Genomic DNA, 17,023 nt, shown 5'->3' on the forward strand with positions numbered 1-17,023 from the left:
CATGCCAGGCATCCTCCACTGGTCCTGCAAGCCATTCGCCATCATGTTCACTCTCTTCTGTACCCAGGAACTGACCCTACCTACAATAGCAGCAACCAGGGTCCTCTGACATGTGGCTTCAGGTCAGCCAGTGGAAGAGGCACTAGTGGCAGTACAGAGTATGGACAAGAGAGGTCAGGGCAATTTTTTTTTTTTTTTTATAGGAGCAGCATACATGCTGGGCCACAGCCATATTGGCAGAGGCTGCTCTGTTCCTGTGCAGGTCAGGAGAATACGGTTGTTCTCTCTTATGGACATAGTTATTGCTGAGTCCTGGTGATTTCCTCTCCTTCCTCCTTTGGGGCTCAGTGGTGAGAGCAGCTTCTAGGTTGCAAGCCCTGATGTAATTCATTATCCTCTCAAATTTCCTTTAACTGTGTCCATCTATACACAGTCTTTTAAATAAAATTTCTTTAGTTACCTTTTTGAATTTGCCAGTTGTTTCATGCTGCAACTTTCGGTCATAATAGTAACTTTTTAAACTTAGAACAGTGGTAGTCCACAGAGGTGGGTGCATTTTGGAAATCTGCTGTCATTGTGTTCTAACAGATTTACCCATTTCTGTTCCTGCCCAATTTCTATTTATTTTCAACCAAGCAATCAGTTTGATCCTTAAAAAGCATCAGATGATGCACTCTCCTGTTCAAAACCCTTTGAAAGCTCTCATCACTCCTTAGAGAACCTGACTTTTTTCAATGGCCCACAAGGTCCTGCAAGTTCCAGTTTCGACTAACCTCAATCATGTATTCTCCAGTCAGTCTGTTTTTCCCTCATTCTTGACTCATTACTGTGGTTACTCCATTACCTCCTCCAACTCTGCTCAGAACCTGGCCTCAGGAAAGCCCATCCTGACCAATACATTTAATTCTGCAACTTGCCTTCCTCCTGATCTCCCTCCTCTCTCATAAAATCAGTTATGATGTTGACTGACTACTGTCCCCTTTCATCAAAGTTCCACAAACTCTGTTGCTATAAGGCAATGCAAAGCCCACTCTACTTAAATATGGGGGGAAAGATACTATACTAATATAAAAATATAAGCTTAACATTTACTGTGTATTATTTATTGAGCAGGCACTAAGCTGCAAAATTTAAATACATGATGTGATTCAACCCCTTTGACATCTTCTCATTTCAGGTATAATTTTCCCCTTTTCAAATCAGTAACATTTGGTAAGTGACCCAAGGCCACCTAAGTTAGTGACTGAGTCTTGCTTTTGCTACTGAATCACTGTGCAACACAGTGTATGTTTTTGACAAATAAAATGTTGCTGTCTGAAATCATACTGTTGGTTGACTCAGAGCTGAACAATAGTAGCCTATTACTTGTGGACCACATAAATAATAAAGTGAACAGGTTCTCATGGAACGTGGATGAGTATCCACGTTGGAGTGACTGAAATATTGGGAAAAAGTAAATCTTAAAGACCCCCTTCTCCGGTATTTAATGAGAATAGGTATTTCAAAACTCTTTTTGTTGCAAATGTTTAAATTTTTGCTCACTCTTCCTACTAATAAATATTTCACTGTTATTGGATATTTAAAGATCAGCTATAAAACTACATCTTCTCTAAATATTCTTTAAAATACTGAAACTGTCTCAGGGAAAAAAAGTCCATTTATCCAGTCCCGAGTTGATTATATGCACTTCAGAATTATAGAAGATTTTGAATAAATATGTGATAAATTCTGAACTGTCCTCTATTTTCCCCTCCTCTGACCATCACCCCAAGAATTATTTATTTTCTAGCATTCTGGGCCATAAAAAACTTGGTAGTGATTATTGTAAAGCTTACTGTGATTGGCTAAGTAGCAGTCAAATATTATTCTGGGGGCTGGGGCTGTAACTCAGTGACTGAGCGCTTACCTATCACGTATGAGGTACTAGTTTGGATCCTCAGCACCAAATAAAATAAAATAAAATAAACAAATAAAATAAAGGCATTCTGTCCATCTACAGCTACAAAAAATTTAAAAATATATATAATTCTGATATCACATGTATAGTTCAAAAATTTAAAACTCATAAAATATGCTAACATCCTTTTCATTGATTTTTTTGCTTTGTTTCCTTATCAGAAACCAGCTATGATAATTTTGAAAGCAAGTTATAAACTTAAAATTATCACATTGAGAAAATATGTTAGAGAATTAGAAAGAATATTAGCCTTGCTATCAGAAATCTTAGCAGTGGTCCAGGTGGTATAGTAAACAAGGCAGGTCATTTAATCTTTCTTGACCTTGATTTCCTTATCTGAGGCATGGAATGGTTGCATCCATAAAGAGACGAAGTGTCTCTAAACATTTTGGGAAAATGCAAAGGTTATAGTTACATATAAATGCTTCCAAGAAATTGGTATTATTCCTTTTCTTCTTGACTTTTCAAAATTAGAAAACTTAAAAACTTCTATATTTAATTTTATTGGGGGGGGGGGGTCTAAAACATGAAAGTCAAAAAGTAGTTAAAAATTCTAAACTTGCGAAGATCTCAGGGATTAGCTCCAAATTTTTAGAATATTCAAATCGAAGGGAGAATTTGGGATGATTGAATAAAATGCTGTAGTCAGAGCCAAGTACAAAATGAAAAGAGGATGTAACTCTTGTTTAAAAATATTAAGAATTTTGGTTTGGGGTTGTGGCTCAGAGGTGGAGTGCTCACCTAGCATGTGTGAGGCACTGGGTTTGATCCTCAGCACCACATAAAAATAAAAATAAAAATATTGTGTCCACCTGTAACTAAAAAATAAATATTATAAACAAAGTATTAAGAATTTCAAGACAATTAGGGTACAGCATTTAATCCAGCACAGCACTCATAGAGCAGGGCCAGGTCACAGGCACAGGAAGCTGGTCCTCTTGCCTTTAAGTAATACAGACGTGATGGCTAAAACAACTTAATTTCTATCCCTAAACAAAGTGATGGTGGTTTCTGAAGTTAAGTCATCATAGTCAGAGGGTATTGGAAATTTAATCCAAAATCTACTATATTTCTAAACTATCACAGGAAAAATCCAATAAAACATAAAGTAATACATTTTTATTGGTTCTTTTTAATTATACATGACAGGAGAATCCATTTTGATAAAATTATACATGCATAGATTATATCTTATTCTAATTAGGACCCCATTCTTATGGATGTACATGATGGTGGGGTTCACTTAGGTATTTAGATATTTTCATATATGTAAACATTTTTAATAAATGATTTTTGAATGGGCCTTCTTTTATTTGATTTGAATGACTGGACTGAATCTTTTTTTTTTTTTTTTTGCCACTAACGATACCCTCATATTCTGAACAACTATTATCTAGCTTCAGAGCTCTAGCAAATTAAACAAAAACAAAACAAAACAAAACAAAAAAGAAACCCAGGATTCTAATGAAGTGACTACCACTGCTGCTATTTAAATTTTCTTAGGGCTGTAGTCTTTCCCTGATCATTCCTTCTACAATTCCTCAGTGTCCAGGCTTATCATTCTCTGACCTCTGGTGAGCACTTGATCTTGTTTCCCTCAATTCCTACAAAAGTTAAAAAAAGGTCACTCTGTAGCTACCCACCTGCCTTCACCCTACCCACCTTCCACCTTAAATACACCTGGATTCTCCTGGATTCCTCTCCATCTTGCTTAGATCCCATCTTCTTGCTTAGGCCCCATCCTTCTTCCCTTTGAGAAGTTTTACTACTTGTCTCCATTGTACCTATGTGTTCTCTGTTCCTTTTTTGAAGCATTTCTTCTCTGTCCATAAATAATGTCAAGTGTTTTCATTTTAACTCCCTCCTTTGATCCTAGGTACAGCGTTATTTCTTTCTTCACAGCCCATTATTTTGAATAAAATATAGACTGTTTCTCTCCACTTCCTCCCTTCTTGTTTACTCTCAACCAGTCTTGCATCCACCTCTCATTCATTCAGCACATTTCCTAATTCCTGGTTGCTCAAATGGAGCTGTTTTTGCTTGCTGTGAAGCCCAGCATGAACTGTGGCAAACCCAGCATGAGGAAATGCTGGTCGACAAGATTCCAAATCACCCGTGAATTATTTCACGTAATTGAGGAATATGGGCATAAATTATATTATTCCAACAGGTGACTGCAATATTAAATTTTCTATTTTAAAAGGAAAACTCTTCAAACTGGGTCTTTGAACAAGAAAAACAGTGTTATAATGTTTTTAAAGAGGTGGAGACACTCACTACACACAAAGGTCAGAGTGTCCTTGCTCTGCTGTAAATGTTTTAGCAGCTGTGGAAACTTTCAACAAAACCGACTTCCAGCAACTGAGAGCAATGTGCAAAAACTGGTGTTTTCATCGTGAAGTCTGAAGCACTTACTGAAGCCATGAAGATTCTTTGAACAACTCAGAGCAGTGTGGTTCCTTCTCACAGCTCTGCCTGTAAACACTCATGTGGTTTTCATCCCCTGCCACACACCACTGTACCTCTTAAGAAATCACATGTCTTGATTTTGAACTCTTTACATGACAGAGTGAAATACTGTGAGAAAATCCAGGAACACAACACATCTCTTTTCTCTTAAAATATGAGAAAAAACGATCCAATGTACATTTCCCTGGAACTTTGGGGGTTAAATCTCCTTCCACATGTAGGATCACCTAGACTGAGAAGTGATCCAGCAGTATTGCATATACTTGCTTTTTCTCTAGCCATGCAAAGGATTCCTCTTATCTGAGACATCAGAGGTGCTTTGCCTTAATATTCTACATTCACATAACTTTGTAACTCAATTCCAAATGATGGACTAGATAGCAAGAAAAATTCAGGCCTTAAGAACTGAAAGGTGGCCCAAAGGAGCTGTTTCTTTCCTTCTCCTGGGAAAGATAAAATCCCAAAGGATATATCACTTAAGAATTTTGAGTACTTTTAGCTAGTACTCATGGCCTGCATACAATAGAAAATATTTCATGGGATAAAGTACTCACTGTGAATGTGTTGCATATAGTACTTGGTTTTATGAAATCTTTCAGAATTTATGGCATAGAACTTTCCTTCGTGATATGTATAGTAATAATTCTGAGTCAACAGAAGCTCTACTACAGATATTATTCAATTTAACAAAAGAAACAGACATGTGTTTTTGAGGACAGAAATTTTAATATGCATACATTTTGTAAATAAGCTTTAAACCACCAATTTCATTCAAAATAGGTTTGAGTGTGCACTCGCTATGGCCAAGCATCCATTTATCTTGTGGATGCAGTTGTGGATTTAGCCTAGAGCTTTTGACCCCAAAGATCTCCACCTGTAATTAACAAAGCCTGTTTTCGCTGCAGAGTTGTTCTTAGTACTCAGATTTAAGCTGTTTTGCTAACTTACAAAACAGTGTACTTTTTTGAAAAATAATTAATCACTTACTGAGGAGCTTATGTACAGTGAGGTTCAGACACTAATATTAGTTACTCAGAAAGCAAGAGAGCCTTGGGTATCATCCCTATATGGCACAAAATTAACTTCATTTGATCGATGACAATGTAATAAACAGTATATATTTTTCCTCTATACATGTGGGCAAACAAAATAATACATGCAGAGTTATTTCTCTTAAATATCTGGCAAGGCATATGATTGTTTGTTAGAAATTTTCTGAACTGGTTAAGACAAAATTTAGCCAAATGTTAAAGCATGAAATATGTTGGTGTAGGCAAAGCAGATAATGTTCTGATAAAGCTTTAAAATCACCCCAGCACACAAACGTTGGAATCTTACCATTAGGTTTCATGCAGTCTGTTCCCTGCAGCGAGCATTAGCTTTAACCCTTCAGTGCTGTTGAGTTTCATGTGTAGGGGGAGGGGCAGAAGTTTTATTCAGAAATCAGCTTTTATTTAAGTGATGACTGTCATTTTATGTGAGAGAACTGCAGTTCTTCTCATGCATCTGGTCTCAGCACACCATATATCCACGTATTATAGAGCAAATCTTCAAACTTCTTCAGAAAGTGATTCTACTGTTTTACTTATGTATCTTGATTTGTGTGAACTGTGTTTTAAAAGGTTGTGTAAATTCAGGGTGTGTCACACTGATCTTTCTCTTCCTCCTGTGAACTGTTCTACCTCGGAATGAACTTCTCGATGGCAACTCTTTGCAATTATGTAATTTCAGCATCCCGTAGGGGTTCGCTTTCTAAATGCACTGCCCATGGGATGAGATGGCTATTTTACCTGACTTTGAGTGCTTCTTAAAGCAAGCCATCACTGAGAGGGTTAAGGTGTGTTACTGCAGCAGTTATCAGCAGACCAGCCATCTACCTTTGGTACTTACAGGAATTTTATGACTCTTGATCATATTATCAAATTCTTCATTAATTTTTTTGTATTTTTCTTCGGTGCGTGGGGTGAGTGCATAAGAGGAGTCAGGGTCGGGGCTTTCACAGCCTTTGTTTTCTTTCTTGTTCAATGCCTGCCAGGTTCAGAGAAATATCAAGAGTAAAAAAAATGAAGGGAGTTCCGAGTACTTACACACAATCTTTGCCTGCTGATCATTAGATCAATATCTTCGTTAATTTTCCTGTACTTGTCCTCAGACTCAGGGCTGTGACCTACTGAATCGTCTGCATCAGGATCTGGGCTGTCACAGCCATTAAGGCCCTTCTTTCTCAACGTCTGAAATACATAATTTTTGGAAAGTTCAAACCTAGACAAAGGCTGTAAGAGACATTCAGGGATGTTACAAAAGTTCAAGCTGTCCAGTGTTTCAGGTTATTACACATGCTACATTATGTTTAGAAAATCATAGGTAAAAAGCACGATTCATTTCATTAGAGCGTTCATCATCTGTTTAAACAAAAATAACAAATATATTCTTTCCACAACTAAATTCAGTCAATGAACCAAGAGGGTTTCAGGACCAAAGTATGGTGATTTGGAATTCATATGGGTTTTAAGAACTAACTAGTGAAAAACAATTGCAGCAGAATATAATTAAGGTGGCAAACTGCAGCACTCTTTCTTCCCACAGAAAAATCAGAAGTCAGGATGTTGCACAACTATTTTAGAATCTGTGATGACGACAACAACAGAAATGTTGGAAACACCTCTAGTTTGACTCTAACAATGGTGTCCTGGCCCCTTCCCACATCCCTGACAGCAAAAGGGCATATGAGAACACGGCTAATATGCTCACTGAGCACTGACTGAGAATGTTGAGACGCCATGCTCATTCAGAGAATTACTTTTGTTAGAAAGTATATGTGAAAATCTCTATTGAAATTTACAATACTGAGAAATTATCTTCCTAAACATAGGCTGCGAGAAAAATCAAAACAGCTGAACTTAGGGCTTCATTACCCTGAGCTGAGTAAGGGTTCCAAAGAATACTGCCAAGTAGGCAACCGAGTCACTAACTAGCAAACTAGCAAAAGTACCACCCGGTTTTAGCTGAGTAGGAATCACCCTGATACTATCTTCCAACACAAGAAAGGGAAAAGTTGTTGCCTTTTCTTAAAAGTTTCTTTCTTCCTCCTGTAGGTATGGTCTGGTCTCAGCTGTCACAGAACGATAAATACTAATATAACACTGCAGCAACAGTTCAAAAAAGTATGAGTCAGTAGGCCTGAGTTTTACTATTTTTTTTTAAAGCTGATGGTTGTCAGTTCAATTGTATACAACCTGATTTACAGAAATGATGCTATATTTTTAGATACCATAACACATCTGATTAATCACATAGCTTGCCATGTTCATTTTTTTTAAGATTTCTTTTTTAGTTGTAGATGGACACAATATCTATTTTGTTTATTTATTTTTTCATGTGATGCTGAGGATCAAACCCAGTGCCTCACACATGCTAGGCAAGTGCTCTATCACTGAGCTACAACCCCAGCCCACCATGTTCATTACTAATAGACCAGCAACATTTCCTAATTTTCCTGGTATTACCAAGATCAGTTACAAAGCGATGCGTACCTTTGTGCCTCTTGCTAATGGAAAGTTCAGTAGAGCTCATCTTTATTAAAGATAGAATTCACATAAAAATCAAGCAAAAGTTGCAACATTAAGCTAAGGAATTAAAAGCTGAGATAACACTCCATTTTTAATTCATGCAATTGGGGAAAATAAATAAAACAACATGAGTTTAAAAGAGAGTGTCAGTCTGAAAATTTTAATTCTTTGGCTCTTATCAATGTGTAACAAATGTAATATTACTTAAAATTAATTTCTGAGGCACTGAAGATTTTAACTTAAAATCAAACTAAGAGCTACCATTGCAATACATTTAGGATACACTACTACTCTGTAAATATTTATTAATGTTATAGTGGTATAATATAACAAATAAACATATGGTTACAGCTTATTATGTGGTAAAATGTTTGAATATTAAAATGAATATTTTGACACAAGATGATAAAATATACATTTACAATCTTGGGGAATTTATAATTGGTGGGGCCACCTGTCCCCCTATTAAAGATCTACAGCCATCATTTTTGGCCCAGAATAAGTACTTGTAGAGGGTTTTATAATAGTACTCCAAAGGACATCACAATACATTAATAATTTCATCCACTGACTTAACTTCCTAGGCTTTAAACTCATTTTGTTAGCATTAGGCTGAACCACAAGAGCATTTCTCTGGGTAATAACAATTTGTCATATCAGGATGTGTTTCTGTTTTGATATCTGCAAATTTTTACACTTTTTAAAAAAAAATGCATCGTATTGCACATTTTCATAAGAAATCACTTGTGTAGAGAAAAATAGGTAAGATCAAGAGAAAACCTGATATTTTTCAAAACATTAATGTTTCTATAAGGCATGTTAAAATATCTTCATACAAACCTTTGATTTAAAGACTTATGTAATGTGAATTCATAGTCTTAGTAGACAGTAGATTTTTCAATGTGCACCCATGTCTTTAACCCAATAAGTCTTATTGTAAAAATTCTAGTTGTTTTGCTATGCAGACTCCTGACAACAGAACGCAAGGGTTAGGAGAGGCCTATCAACTGTCATTACAATCCATCTGGCACATGCATGTGTGCTAAATATTCTTACAAAGCTTTGAGGGGATAGATATTGTGTTTGGTTTATAAAAATTCAAATATCAACTACACTTTGTTGAATAATCTCCACGAATATTAACTCATTATCTCTCAAGCCTTTCACAATGAGTTTACAGAAATCTTACACCAGCCAGTGCAGCTAAATATGAGGATCCAAGCATCAGCTATTGCCTGTGACCATGTGGAGACCACCCTTCCCCATCCAAACTTTCCTAAGCTTGTGAAGTGAGAGATGCAGACTAGATTTCTCCAATTCATATTCAATTACAGTAGCAGACTGAATACTGGGATAAATGAAGTAGAAATTTAAAAAAAAAACTTGCTCTGGGAAAATTTGAAGTATGAGAATATGGCTAAAATATTGATACTTCTTGCACATCAAATTTTAGTCAAGTGGGAATGTCTATTGTTCAATGAAATGCTTAGCTCCCTGATTAAAAAAACAATTAGATCAACATCTCACTTTGTACCTGAAGAATTATATGAATTGTTAAGCAAACAAAGCAGGTGGTGTGGAGTCACAAAGGAAACAGCAGTGATAGGGAGGGGGAACAATGACTCACTTTCTACCAATAAATTCTTTTATCTGATTATATTATCTTGCAATGCATACTGCCAGTATTTAAGTAATGATTCAAGTTAAATCGTGTTACTTGAAACAGGGCTTTTTGAGACATATAAACGCAAAATTCAAGAGCAAATTAATACTGAGTTCCAAATTCCCATAATCACATCACCAGAACATTTAAAAAATTGTTCAAAAATATTATCCTCAGCTGAGTGCTTGTGTAACACATTTCTGCCAAGAACAAATGATTATGGTGGAATTATAAAGCTCTGAGAATGGAAGTGATGGCACAAACTTGAATACCATAGTGTGAATTTGGAGCTATAAGAGCAGTTTTATCTTTATTATATTAAAAATCTACAGCTGTTTAATGACGACTAAGGAATTACTGTTAGATTCAGCCAAGTCTCTCTATTCACAGTAATGAATAGTCAATATGAACTAAAGAGCTTACTAAATGGATAAATAAGCATTATTCCTTCAAGTCTTGTTCTATCAAAATAAAAATCTCTGACACAGGCCTTTGAAAGCTTCTCTGCTCTTTTACAAGTGTGAATGGTCAGGCAATGTATGTACTTAATTGTTATTCTTATAGATGCTACACGTCCTCCAGATATATAGTAAATGTCTCTCAGCTGACTACATTTTGAAAATATTGATTCTGTATGTCACGAAAAAGCAAGAAATCTTTTGAAACCACCAGGTTCTCTTACTAGGCATCTAAAGGAACTCTTCCTCCAGAGAACTCTGTACACCTGGAATGAGCTGGTGTACGGGAGCTAGCCTGCCACCTGAGAGTGACACTTTTGGGGTACATCAATTGACTGCTGAGGCTTCTCGGGTATATTCGCAAAGTAGCGATTGTCATACAGTGAGCTGAGAACAGCCACTCTTAGAGAAGTAATTAGATTGACAGAAGGTGACACACTCCAAACAATAAATGGGAGAAGGAGTCCAGATAGGTAATCCAAAAACCACATGGAATCTCTCCTCCCAGACATGAGCACATATGGACCTGTGTTATTACATTTGTTCATCAGAAAAAAAACTCGAAATATGTATAAAATGATGATGATAGGTGACAGGTGCTTCAAAAATTCTAATGAAATAGATGTAAGGGAACAGATTCTATTTCGTTACTGCAAGGAATATAAATGAAAAAGAATGCCACATGGAGCTCTCATTTCTTGTCTTAGGCATTATGTTATCAACTAGAAAATCCCTTTTCTACACCGTGGTGGTTTCATTCTTAATTTATTTTTTAATTATTATTATTATTTTTCTCTTTAAAATTATGCCTTGTTAGCAAAAAGAAACACCTAGATTACTGACCTTTTTCAGTTACGACGATGCTATATATTGTATCAATACTATTTAAGTAAAATTTGGCTTTTTGTTAGAGAATCATCATCACAGAAAAAGCTTCTGACTAGTCAATTTCTTTTCATGTCTGCAGTCTCAGTCCTCTAGAATATATATTTTCATCATCTTTTTTTCTATGCCTTCCCATTGTACAGCTAAAATTTGAAGTCCTTTTGTGAAAAACCCCAAATTACTCTTATTAACCTTTGTTAAAAATCCAAATAACCTCCCTTTCTTCATAGCTAGTTAGTCTGACTTTAGAGGTTTGATGTGTTAAGAGCACGTGAAGGAATTATTACTATTAGTTGCATGAATGCCATGTTCACACAAAAGCCAAGGGAAAAGATATTGACTTAGAAAAGGTAGTTTCCTTTCCTCTGATTTTAAACTTTTTTTTTTTTTGTCTTTCATAGCTCTATAATAAGTGTCTATGGGTAATGAGCTAAACAGTCTTTAGAAAGTAGTAAATTCATGTAGGAATAGAAGTGTAGATGAACTGGATGTTAGCCATGAACAAAGTTTCTGAGAATGGCTGTTAAACATCACATGGCTCACAGATATGCCCATTATCACAAAGATGCTTCAGACTCTCCAGCATCAGGGGAGTGGCCACCTTAAGGGTGGTGCTCTGTGACTTATCTCTTCTAACATGTATATAGCAATTATCAAATACCAACTATATACCAGATACAGTTTTGTATCTGAAAGAAGGCAATATAATTTTAAAATAAAAGCTCTGAACTATCCTATAATAATGTACTTAAATTTTTGTGTGTGTGTGTGTGTGTGTGCTTTCCAGCATAGATCATGTAGGCAAGGGGAGATCTAGTTACCAAGAAATTTCTCCATACATTTCAATAATCAACACTGCAAAAATTGTCTGACTTTATCTTTCTATACCATGGTTCTTTGTTTTTATTCTAGAAATAAAAATGTATATTAAAATGCCACAAAGCTAGTGCAATTGCTAGGTAGATTTTTATCAGATAAGCAAATCATAGTCAATACAGAATATGAGGAAATTAACTTGTACCAATAGGTATTCATTTGTTTTGAAAAAAATTTTAACAAGTTGAAAATATACAACCTTACAACACCTTTTTTTTTTTTTCTTCTCCAGATTCCAGGCATTTACTTCTACTGGGGAGAGAGGGGAGAATTGGAGATTTTTATTGTTTTTGTTTTTATGTCATACCTCAAAAGATAATCTTAACATTGGACTTGAATTTTTTCACTGAATTATTTTTTGTCTTTCAATACAGAATATAAAATACACTAATTAAAGATTTGAAAGACTTTTAATGTACTAAACATAAGGATATATCCCCCACCTGTCTCCTAATGGCCACAGATTATTTCATATAAACATTTATATGGTGACAGTTTGTAGATGTATTAGGATTTCAGTGTGGATGAGATCACCAGGGATCACCTGGCCTTTCCTCATACTTCCCAGGAGGTGAGAAGTAATGTCCATAGCAACTTGCCTTTCACACTGAGGTCTTTTCTCCACCTGGGCTCTTCTTCCATCTCCTCTCTATAGACTTCTCATCACCCATGCTGAATTAATTTCTCCCCACATTGATGCATTCATTTTATTTTATACATTTTTCTATTATATCCTAAATCATACAACAGTGATCATGCATGTGGTTTACTTCCTTTGCTACCCTGAGAGATCCTTAACAAAGTCATTTAATTTATTCACTTTGGAGGTTCAGTATAGACAGTCTGACATACTGTAGGTGTTCCATAAATGCTAGCTGAATGAACAGAACACACATTTCCACAGTATTAATGTATGCAGAGGTTTCTGGCTGGTTGGAGGCAGGGATGGTAGTGGGACCAGACCCCTTGAAACATATTTGCTAATAACTAATATGTGTCAGGAGTTGTTTGTGGTCCTCTGGATGTAAAGATACTTTTTCTAAATTTGTGATCCAGATTATTTGTTTACATGTTTTTATTCCCATCATCCTGAGCTCCTGGAGTGTAGGGATTGTTGACTAGTCATCAGTCCCTAGGAGATTAATAAATGTTTGCAGACTTAATGACAGACTTAGTGGATGGATGAAGAGAACAGAAAAGGATCTTCAAAGGTTAGAAAGAGAAAGAGTAGTCTCAGGGAGTATTTTTGCAACTATAATATGTTTTTGTGATCTTATATTACTCTTTATTATGTTAAAATTCAATATTTTGCTTTTTAAGTAACTGTTGCAAATTTACCATGTTTTGAAATACACAGTTGTTAAGCCTGAAAGCAATACAGTATAGGCATAATTTGTACTATGTATGAAACTGATTATGACAAGAGCTTCATATCATTGAATGCTTAGAAACTGGGATACTGGTTTAAACATGGAATCTTGAAAAAAGCATATTGAAGAAATCATTGAAGGAAGTCATAAGTATATCTGTGATCTAAAGGGTAGCAGGAAAGAGGGCACAAAATTTAGCATGGAAGCAGAAAAGAAGGGAGTAGTGTTTTCAGCAGAATGTAAATGTTAGGAAAAAAAAAAAACAAAAGCTCTGTAGGAAAGAGCACGGGGAAGTTTTTGTGAACGTGAGTCAGATACTATAAATTTGAAATAAGCATGTTTTAAAATTCTTGGGCAAAGTTCATTTTTTTCCCCCTAATCCTTGGATGCTGGTCTACTGCTCTACTATTCTGCTAGGCTCTGACTTTGGTTTTGTTCTGGGCCAACCTCAGCCTGGGGGAATTCATGGAAAATCAGGGTGATTCTAGGGCCAATTGGATGATTCAGACTTCCTCAGGATAGGTCAGCATTTGGAGTTTTTAAGGATTCTTCCACCACAGCTCTCCTGGAACCTGGACAAGGCATGCATCATGAGGCCAGATTAGAACAGGACTGAGCTGGGAAATCTGGCACATTCCAGCCATGAAACACTCCCTGATATCCTGCAACCAGGAGAGATCCTAAGTCAAATACTAAGCAGGAAGCACTTGCATATGTAACAATTGAAATGCATGATAATATACCCAGTAAATACTAATAATTGTTAAAAAGTAAGTTAAGAAAATAAGAACTGTTATGCAAAAGAATTGTAGGTGGTTTTGAAGAATGGATGCTGTTGGTTTGTAAAAAAGGAAGGAAAATAAAAGACAGAACTATAAATTTAAAAAGGTTGAGAACAAAAGAAAAATAACAAAAATCTAAATGCAGGTTTTACGAAAGTATATAATGTGAATGTAACTTCACATGCCAACCTTTTTATATTGTGGCATTTTACTTGCAAATGGGACAGGCTAAATCTAGTCAGTGATGCTTTAAAAATAATTAATTGGAGCATCTTTTACAAACCATTACCAACTTATTTTAACAACAATAAAAAAGGTGCATGTTATCTTGGATGATCAGATTAAGTTTCAAATAATTTTTGGAATGGAATGGAACTCATGGTAGAGCACTTGCCTATGCACAAGACTCTACGTTTGATTTTCAGTATTGCAAGGAAACAAAAACCAAAACATGATTCCATGATTTGGAATCTTATCTAGTTATAAATGCCTTTTTATTCATAAGTTGAGTCAACACATGATTAGTCATTTGAAATGAAAGTGGCCTACAGCCTAGACCTTTTTATTATCATAAGCTCAGGGCTTTCAGACGTATCCTTGTTTTTACAGAATTTCCCATATCTCTACTACAACACCGTGATTTCTTGATTGATTTTCTTGATTCCACCTATCTCTGTTCCCTTTTCAGCAAAGGTTACAATTTGGCTGCTCAAGCCAGAAGCTCAGAAATCACTCTCAATCTCATCATCTCTTGACTCAACTATCATTACTTTTGCTATTTTGTTTCCCATTTTTGGTTTGTTTTCTGACCTTACCTTCCAGTCAATCTCCTTCATACTTCCAACAGGGCTTAATTATAATGTAAATCTAATCCTATCAGTATTCTCCTTAAAATCCACAGTGGCTCCCAAGAGCCACACCCAAGAGCTTGCACACAAACTTTCCACCTGTTCTTCCCACCTCAATTCCTCTCTTCTCCAGCATGTGGTGTTCTGGCTAAGGGGGATTTTTGAGCATTTTACAAGTCAGATACGAACTTCAAAACACTCTCTGGGTATGTTATTTGTTCCTGTTTGGAATATTCCTGTTTACTTCCCTTCTCTGATGCACAGACCTGAGTCATACTGGAATACCTATTCCCTCATGTCATCACTTGCTCAGCAAGGTTTTTCCTAGCACTCATAGGCATTCAGGGATTCCCTTCTCTGTACCCTTGCAGTCCTTGATTTTTTTGTGTATGTGTGTGCTTTCTATATGGGGTATATAATATTGCCATTTATGTTTTTACATGTCTGTCAGCATCAGATGTCAAGTTCTATAAGGAATGGTATCTCTGGTCCCCAACAAAACACGTGGTTAACATGAAGATTCAGTATAGGTTCTAGTTAACTGTTCATTGGATAAATGAATAACCTATCAAACTTGATAGTCATATTTTCTAACAGTGACAGATTAATTGAAATGAGCTGTATGGTCTCCCTAGGTAGCAGTGCTATTTATTTGTTTTAATAAGATTATTACATCAACAAGTTAGGCGTTCAAGTTCTGGTAGGTTAAAGCAATTTCTGTAAAGACTTCATGATTACTGCACAGGATATGCCTGTGAGAGCCAAAGACACAATGGAGATAACACATACACAGTGCATGAGGAACAAATGATTAGATTTATTTGCACTTAGATTTTTTTCCTGCTCATGGTCCTGGAGTTTTTGTGGTTGCTGGTGCTTTAAGTTACTGCCATGAGGACATGAACATTTTGAGAACCAAAATTATTTCAAGAGATGTCTCTGTGCATCCTCTATTTCTAGGATTCAATTAGAAACAAGGACATTACCACTGATGGACTTGAGGAATTTCTGTTGGTTGGGATCTCTAGTTTATCATCAGCTTATCAGAAAAGGAGAATATACAGCGAGCTTTCAATAGACATGCAAAATAAAAACTGGGGACTGGCAAATGATTGTCAATTTTTATGATACCTGAGGAGATTCACAAATCCTCATTTAGCAAACGACTCCCAGGATTTAAGTTAAATTGGGTTTCTGCCTAACATGCTTCTTCTACCCCGGGACTCTGAAGGTTCAAGAGAACTAGCGTTCTAACCAGCTTGAGCCTGACCCATCTGGGTTGCCTGAGTAGGGAAACCCTCTCTTTGCCCTTCATTCACAGTATTATATTTTTCATTTCCTAAGTCACAGGACCAACATGTACCAATAACAAATTTCATTCTGGGACAGAGGTGAAAATATTCACTAACTTCTTTTCTATCCCTCAATTTTTTTTTTTTTGGTGGGGTCAGGTAACAGGGATTGAGCTCAGGGGCAATGGAACACTGAACATTCCCAGCCCTATTTTGTATTTTTAATTTAGAGACAAGGTCTCATTGAGTTGCTTAGTGCCTTGTTTTTACTGAGACTGGCTTTGAACTTTCATTTCTCCGGCTTCAACCTCCTGAGCCACTGGGATTACAGGTGTGTGCCACTGTGCCCGGCTATCTATCCCTCAATTTTTTAAATGGCAGGTGGAGAGATTCTGAAGAGCCAATTCTAGATGGTATCCTCAACTTCTTCCTCCATGACCTGAGGTTTGAATCTTCTTTTAAAAATTAATTTATCACTCTTCCTAATAAACCAGTCTGCTCTCCAATGAGTGGCTTTTAGCCCTCTTCATTAAAATTTTTGTTTTGATTATTCCATGGTGACTTACAATGAGATCTGTTCCATCTTCCCAGTTAGCTCCCGGGAAGACTCTCCTGAACCCAAATTCTGAGGGCTGTGCCTAAGCCTGTTACATGACATCCCAGAGACTGTATTGACAACTGTGTTAGCAGGGACAGCTCAATACTCACTTGCTATGGTGGGTTAGAGAGAAACATGGTCTCAGGAGTGCCGAGCATTACTGAGATGATGTGAGGACAATATGTAACTCACAGTCACTGTGGCTGCCAGAGGAGGAAGTCTCAGTGTCAGAGAAAACCTCCACAAGAGGAGAGAC

The 17,023-nt window shown here is 36.4% G+C and overlaps 1 protein-coding gene across 26 annotated transcripts in view; it reads right to left on the reverse strand.

The window, feature by feature from the left end:
- The window catches only part of Mef2c (myocyte enhancer factor 2C), a 164,656-nt gene that overhangs the window by 35,493 nt on the left and 112,140 nt on the right, over positions 1 to 17,023 (reverse strand). For 21 of the 26 annotated variants that reach the window (XM_048800270.1, XM_048800255.1, XM_048800254.1 and 18 more), the window contains one exon: positions 6,514 to 6,657. In XM_048800270.1, the coding sequence (XP_048656227.1) occupies positions 6,514 to 6,657 (144 nt within the window). Of the gene's footprint in view, positions 1 to 6,316; positions 6,455 to 6,513; positions 6,658 to 17,023 lie in introns of all 26 variants that reach the window. The other 5 variants (XM_048800266.1, XM_048800276.1, XM_048800265.1 and 2 more) reach the window with 2 other exon arrangements.

The sequence above is a fragment of the Marmota marmota genome, unplaced genomic scaffold (assembly GCF_001458135.2).
Source record: "Marmota marmota marmota unplaced genomic scaffold, marMar, whole genome shotgun sequence".
Lineage (NCBI taxonomy): Eukaryota > Metazoa > Chordata > Mammalia > Rodentia > Sciuridae > Marmota > Marmota marmota.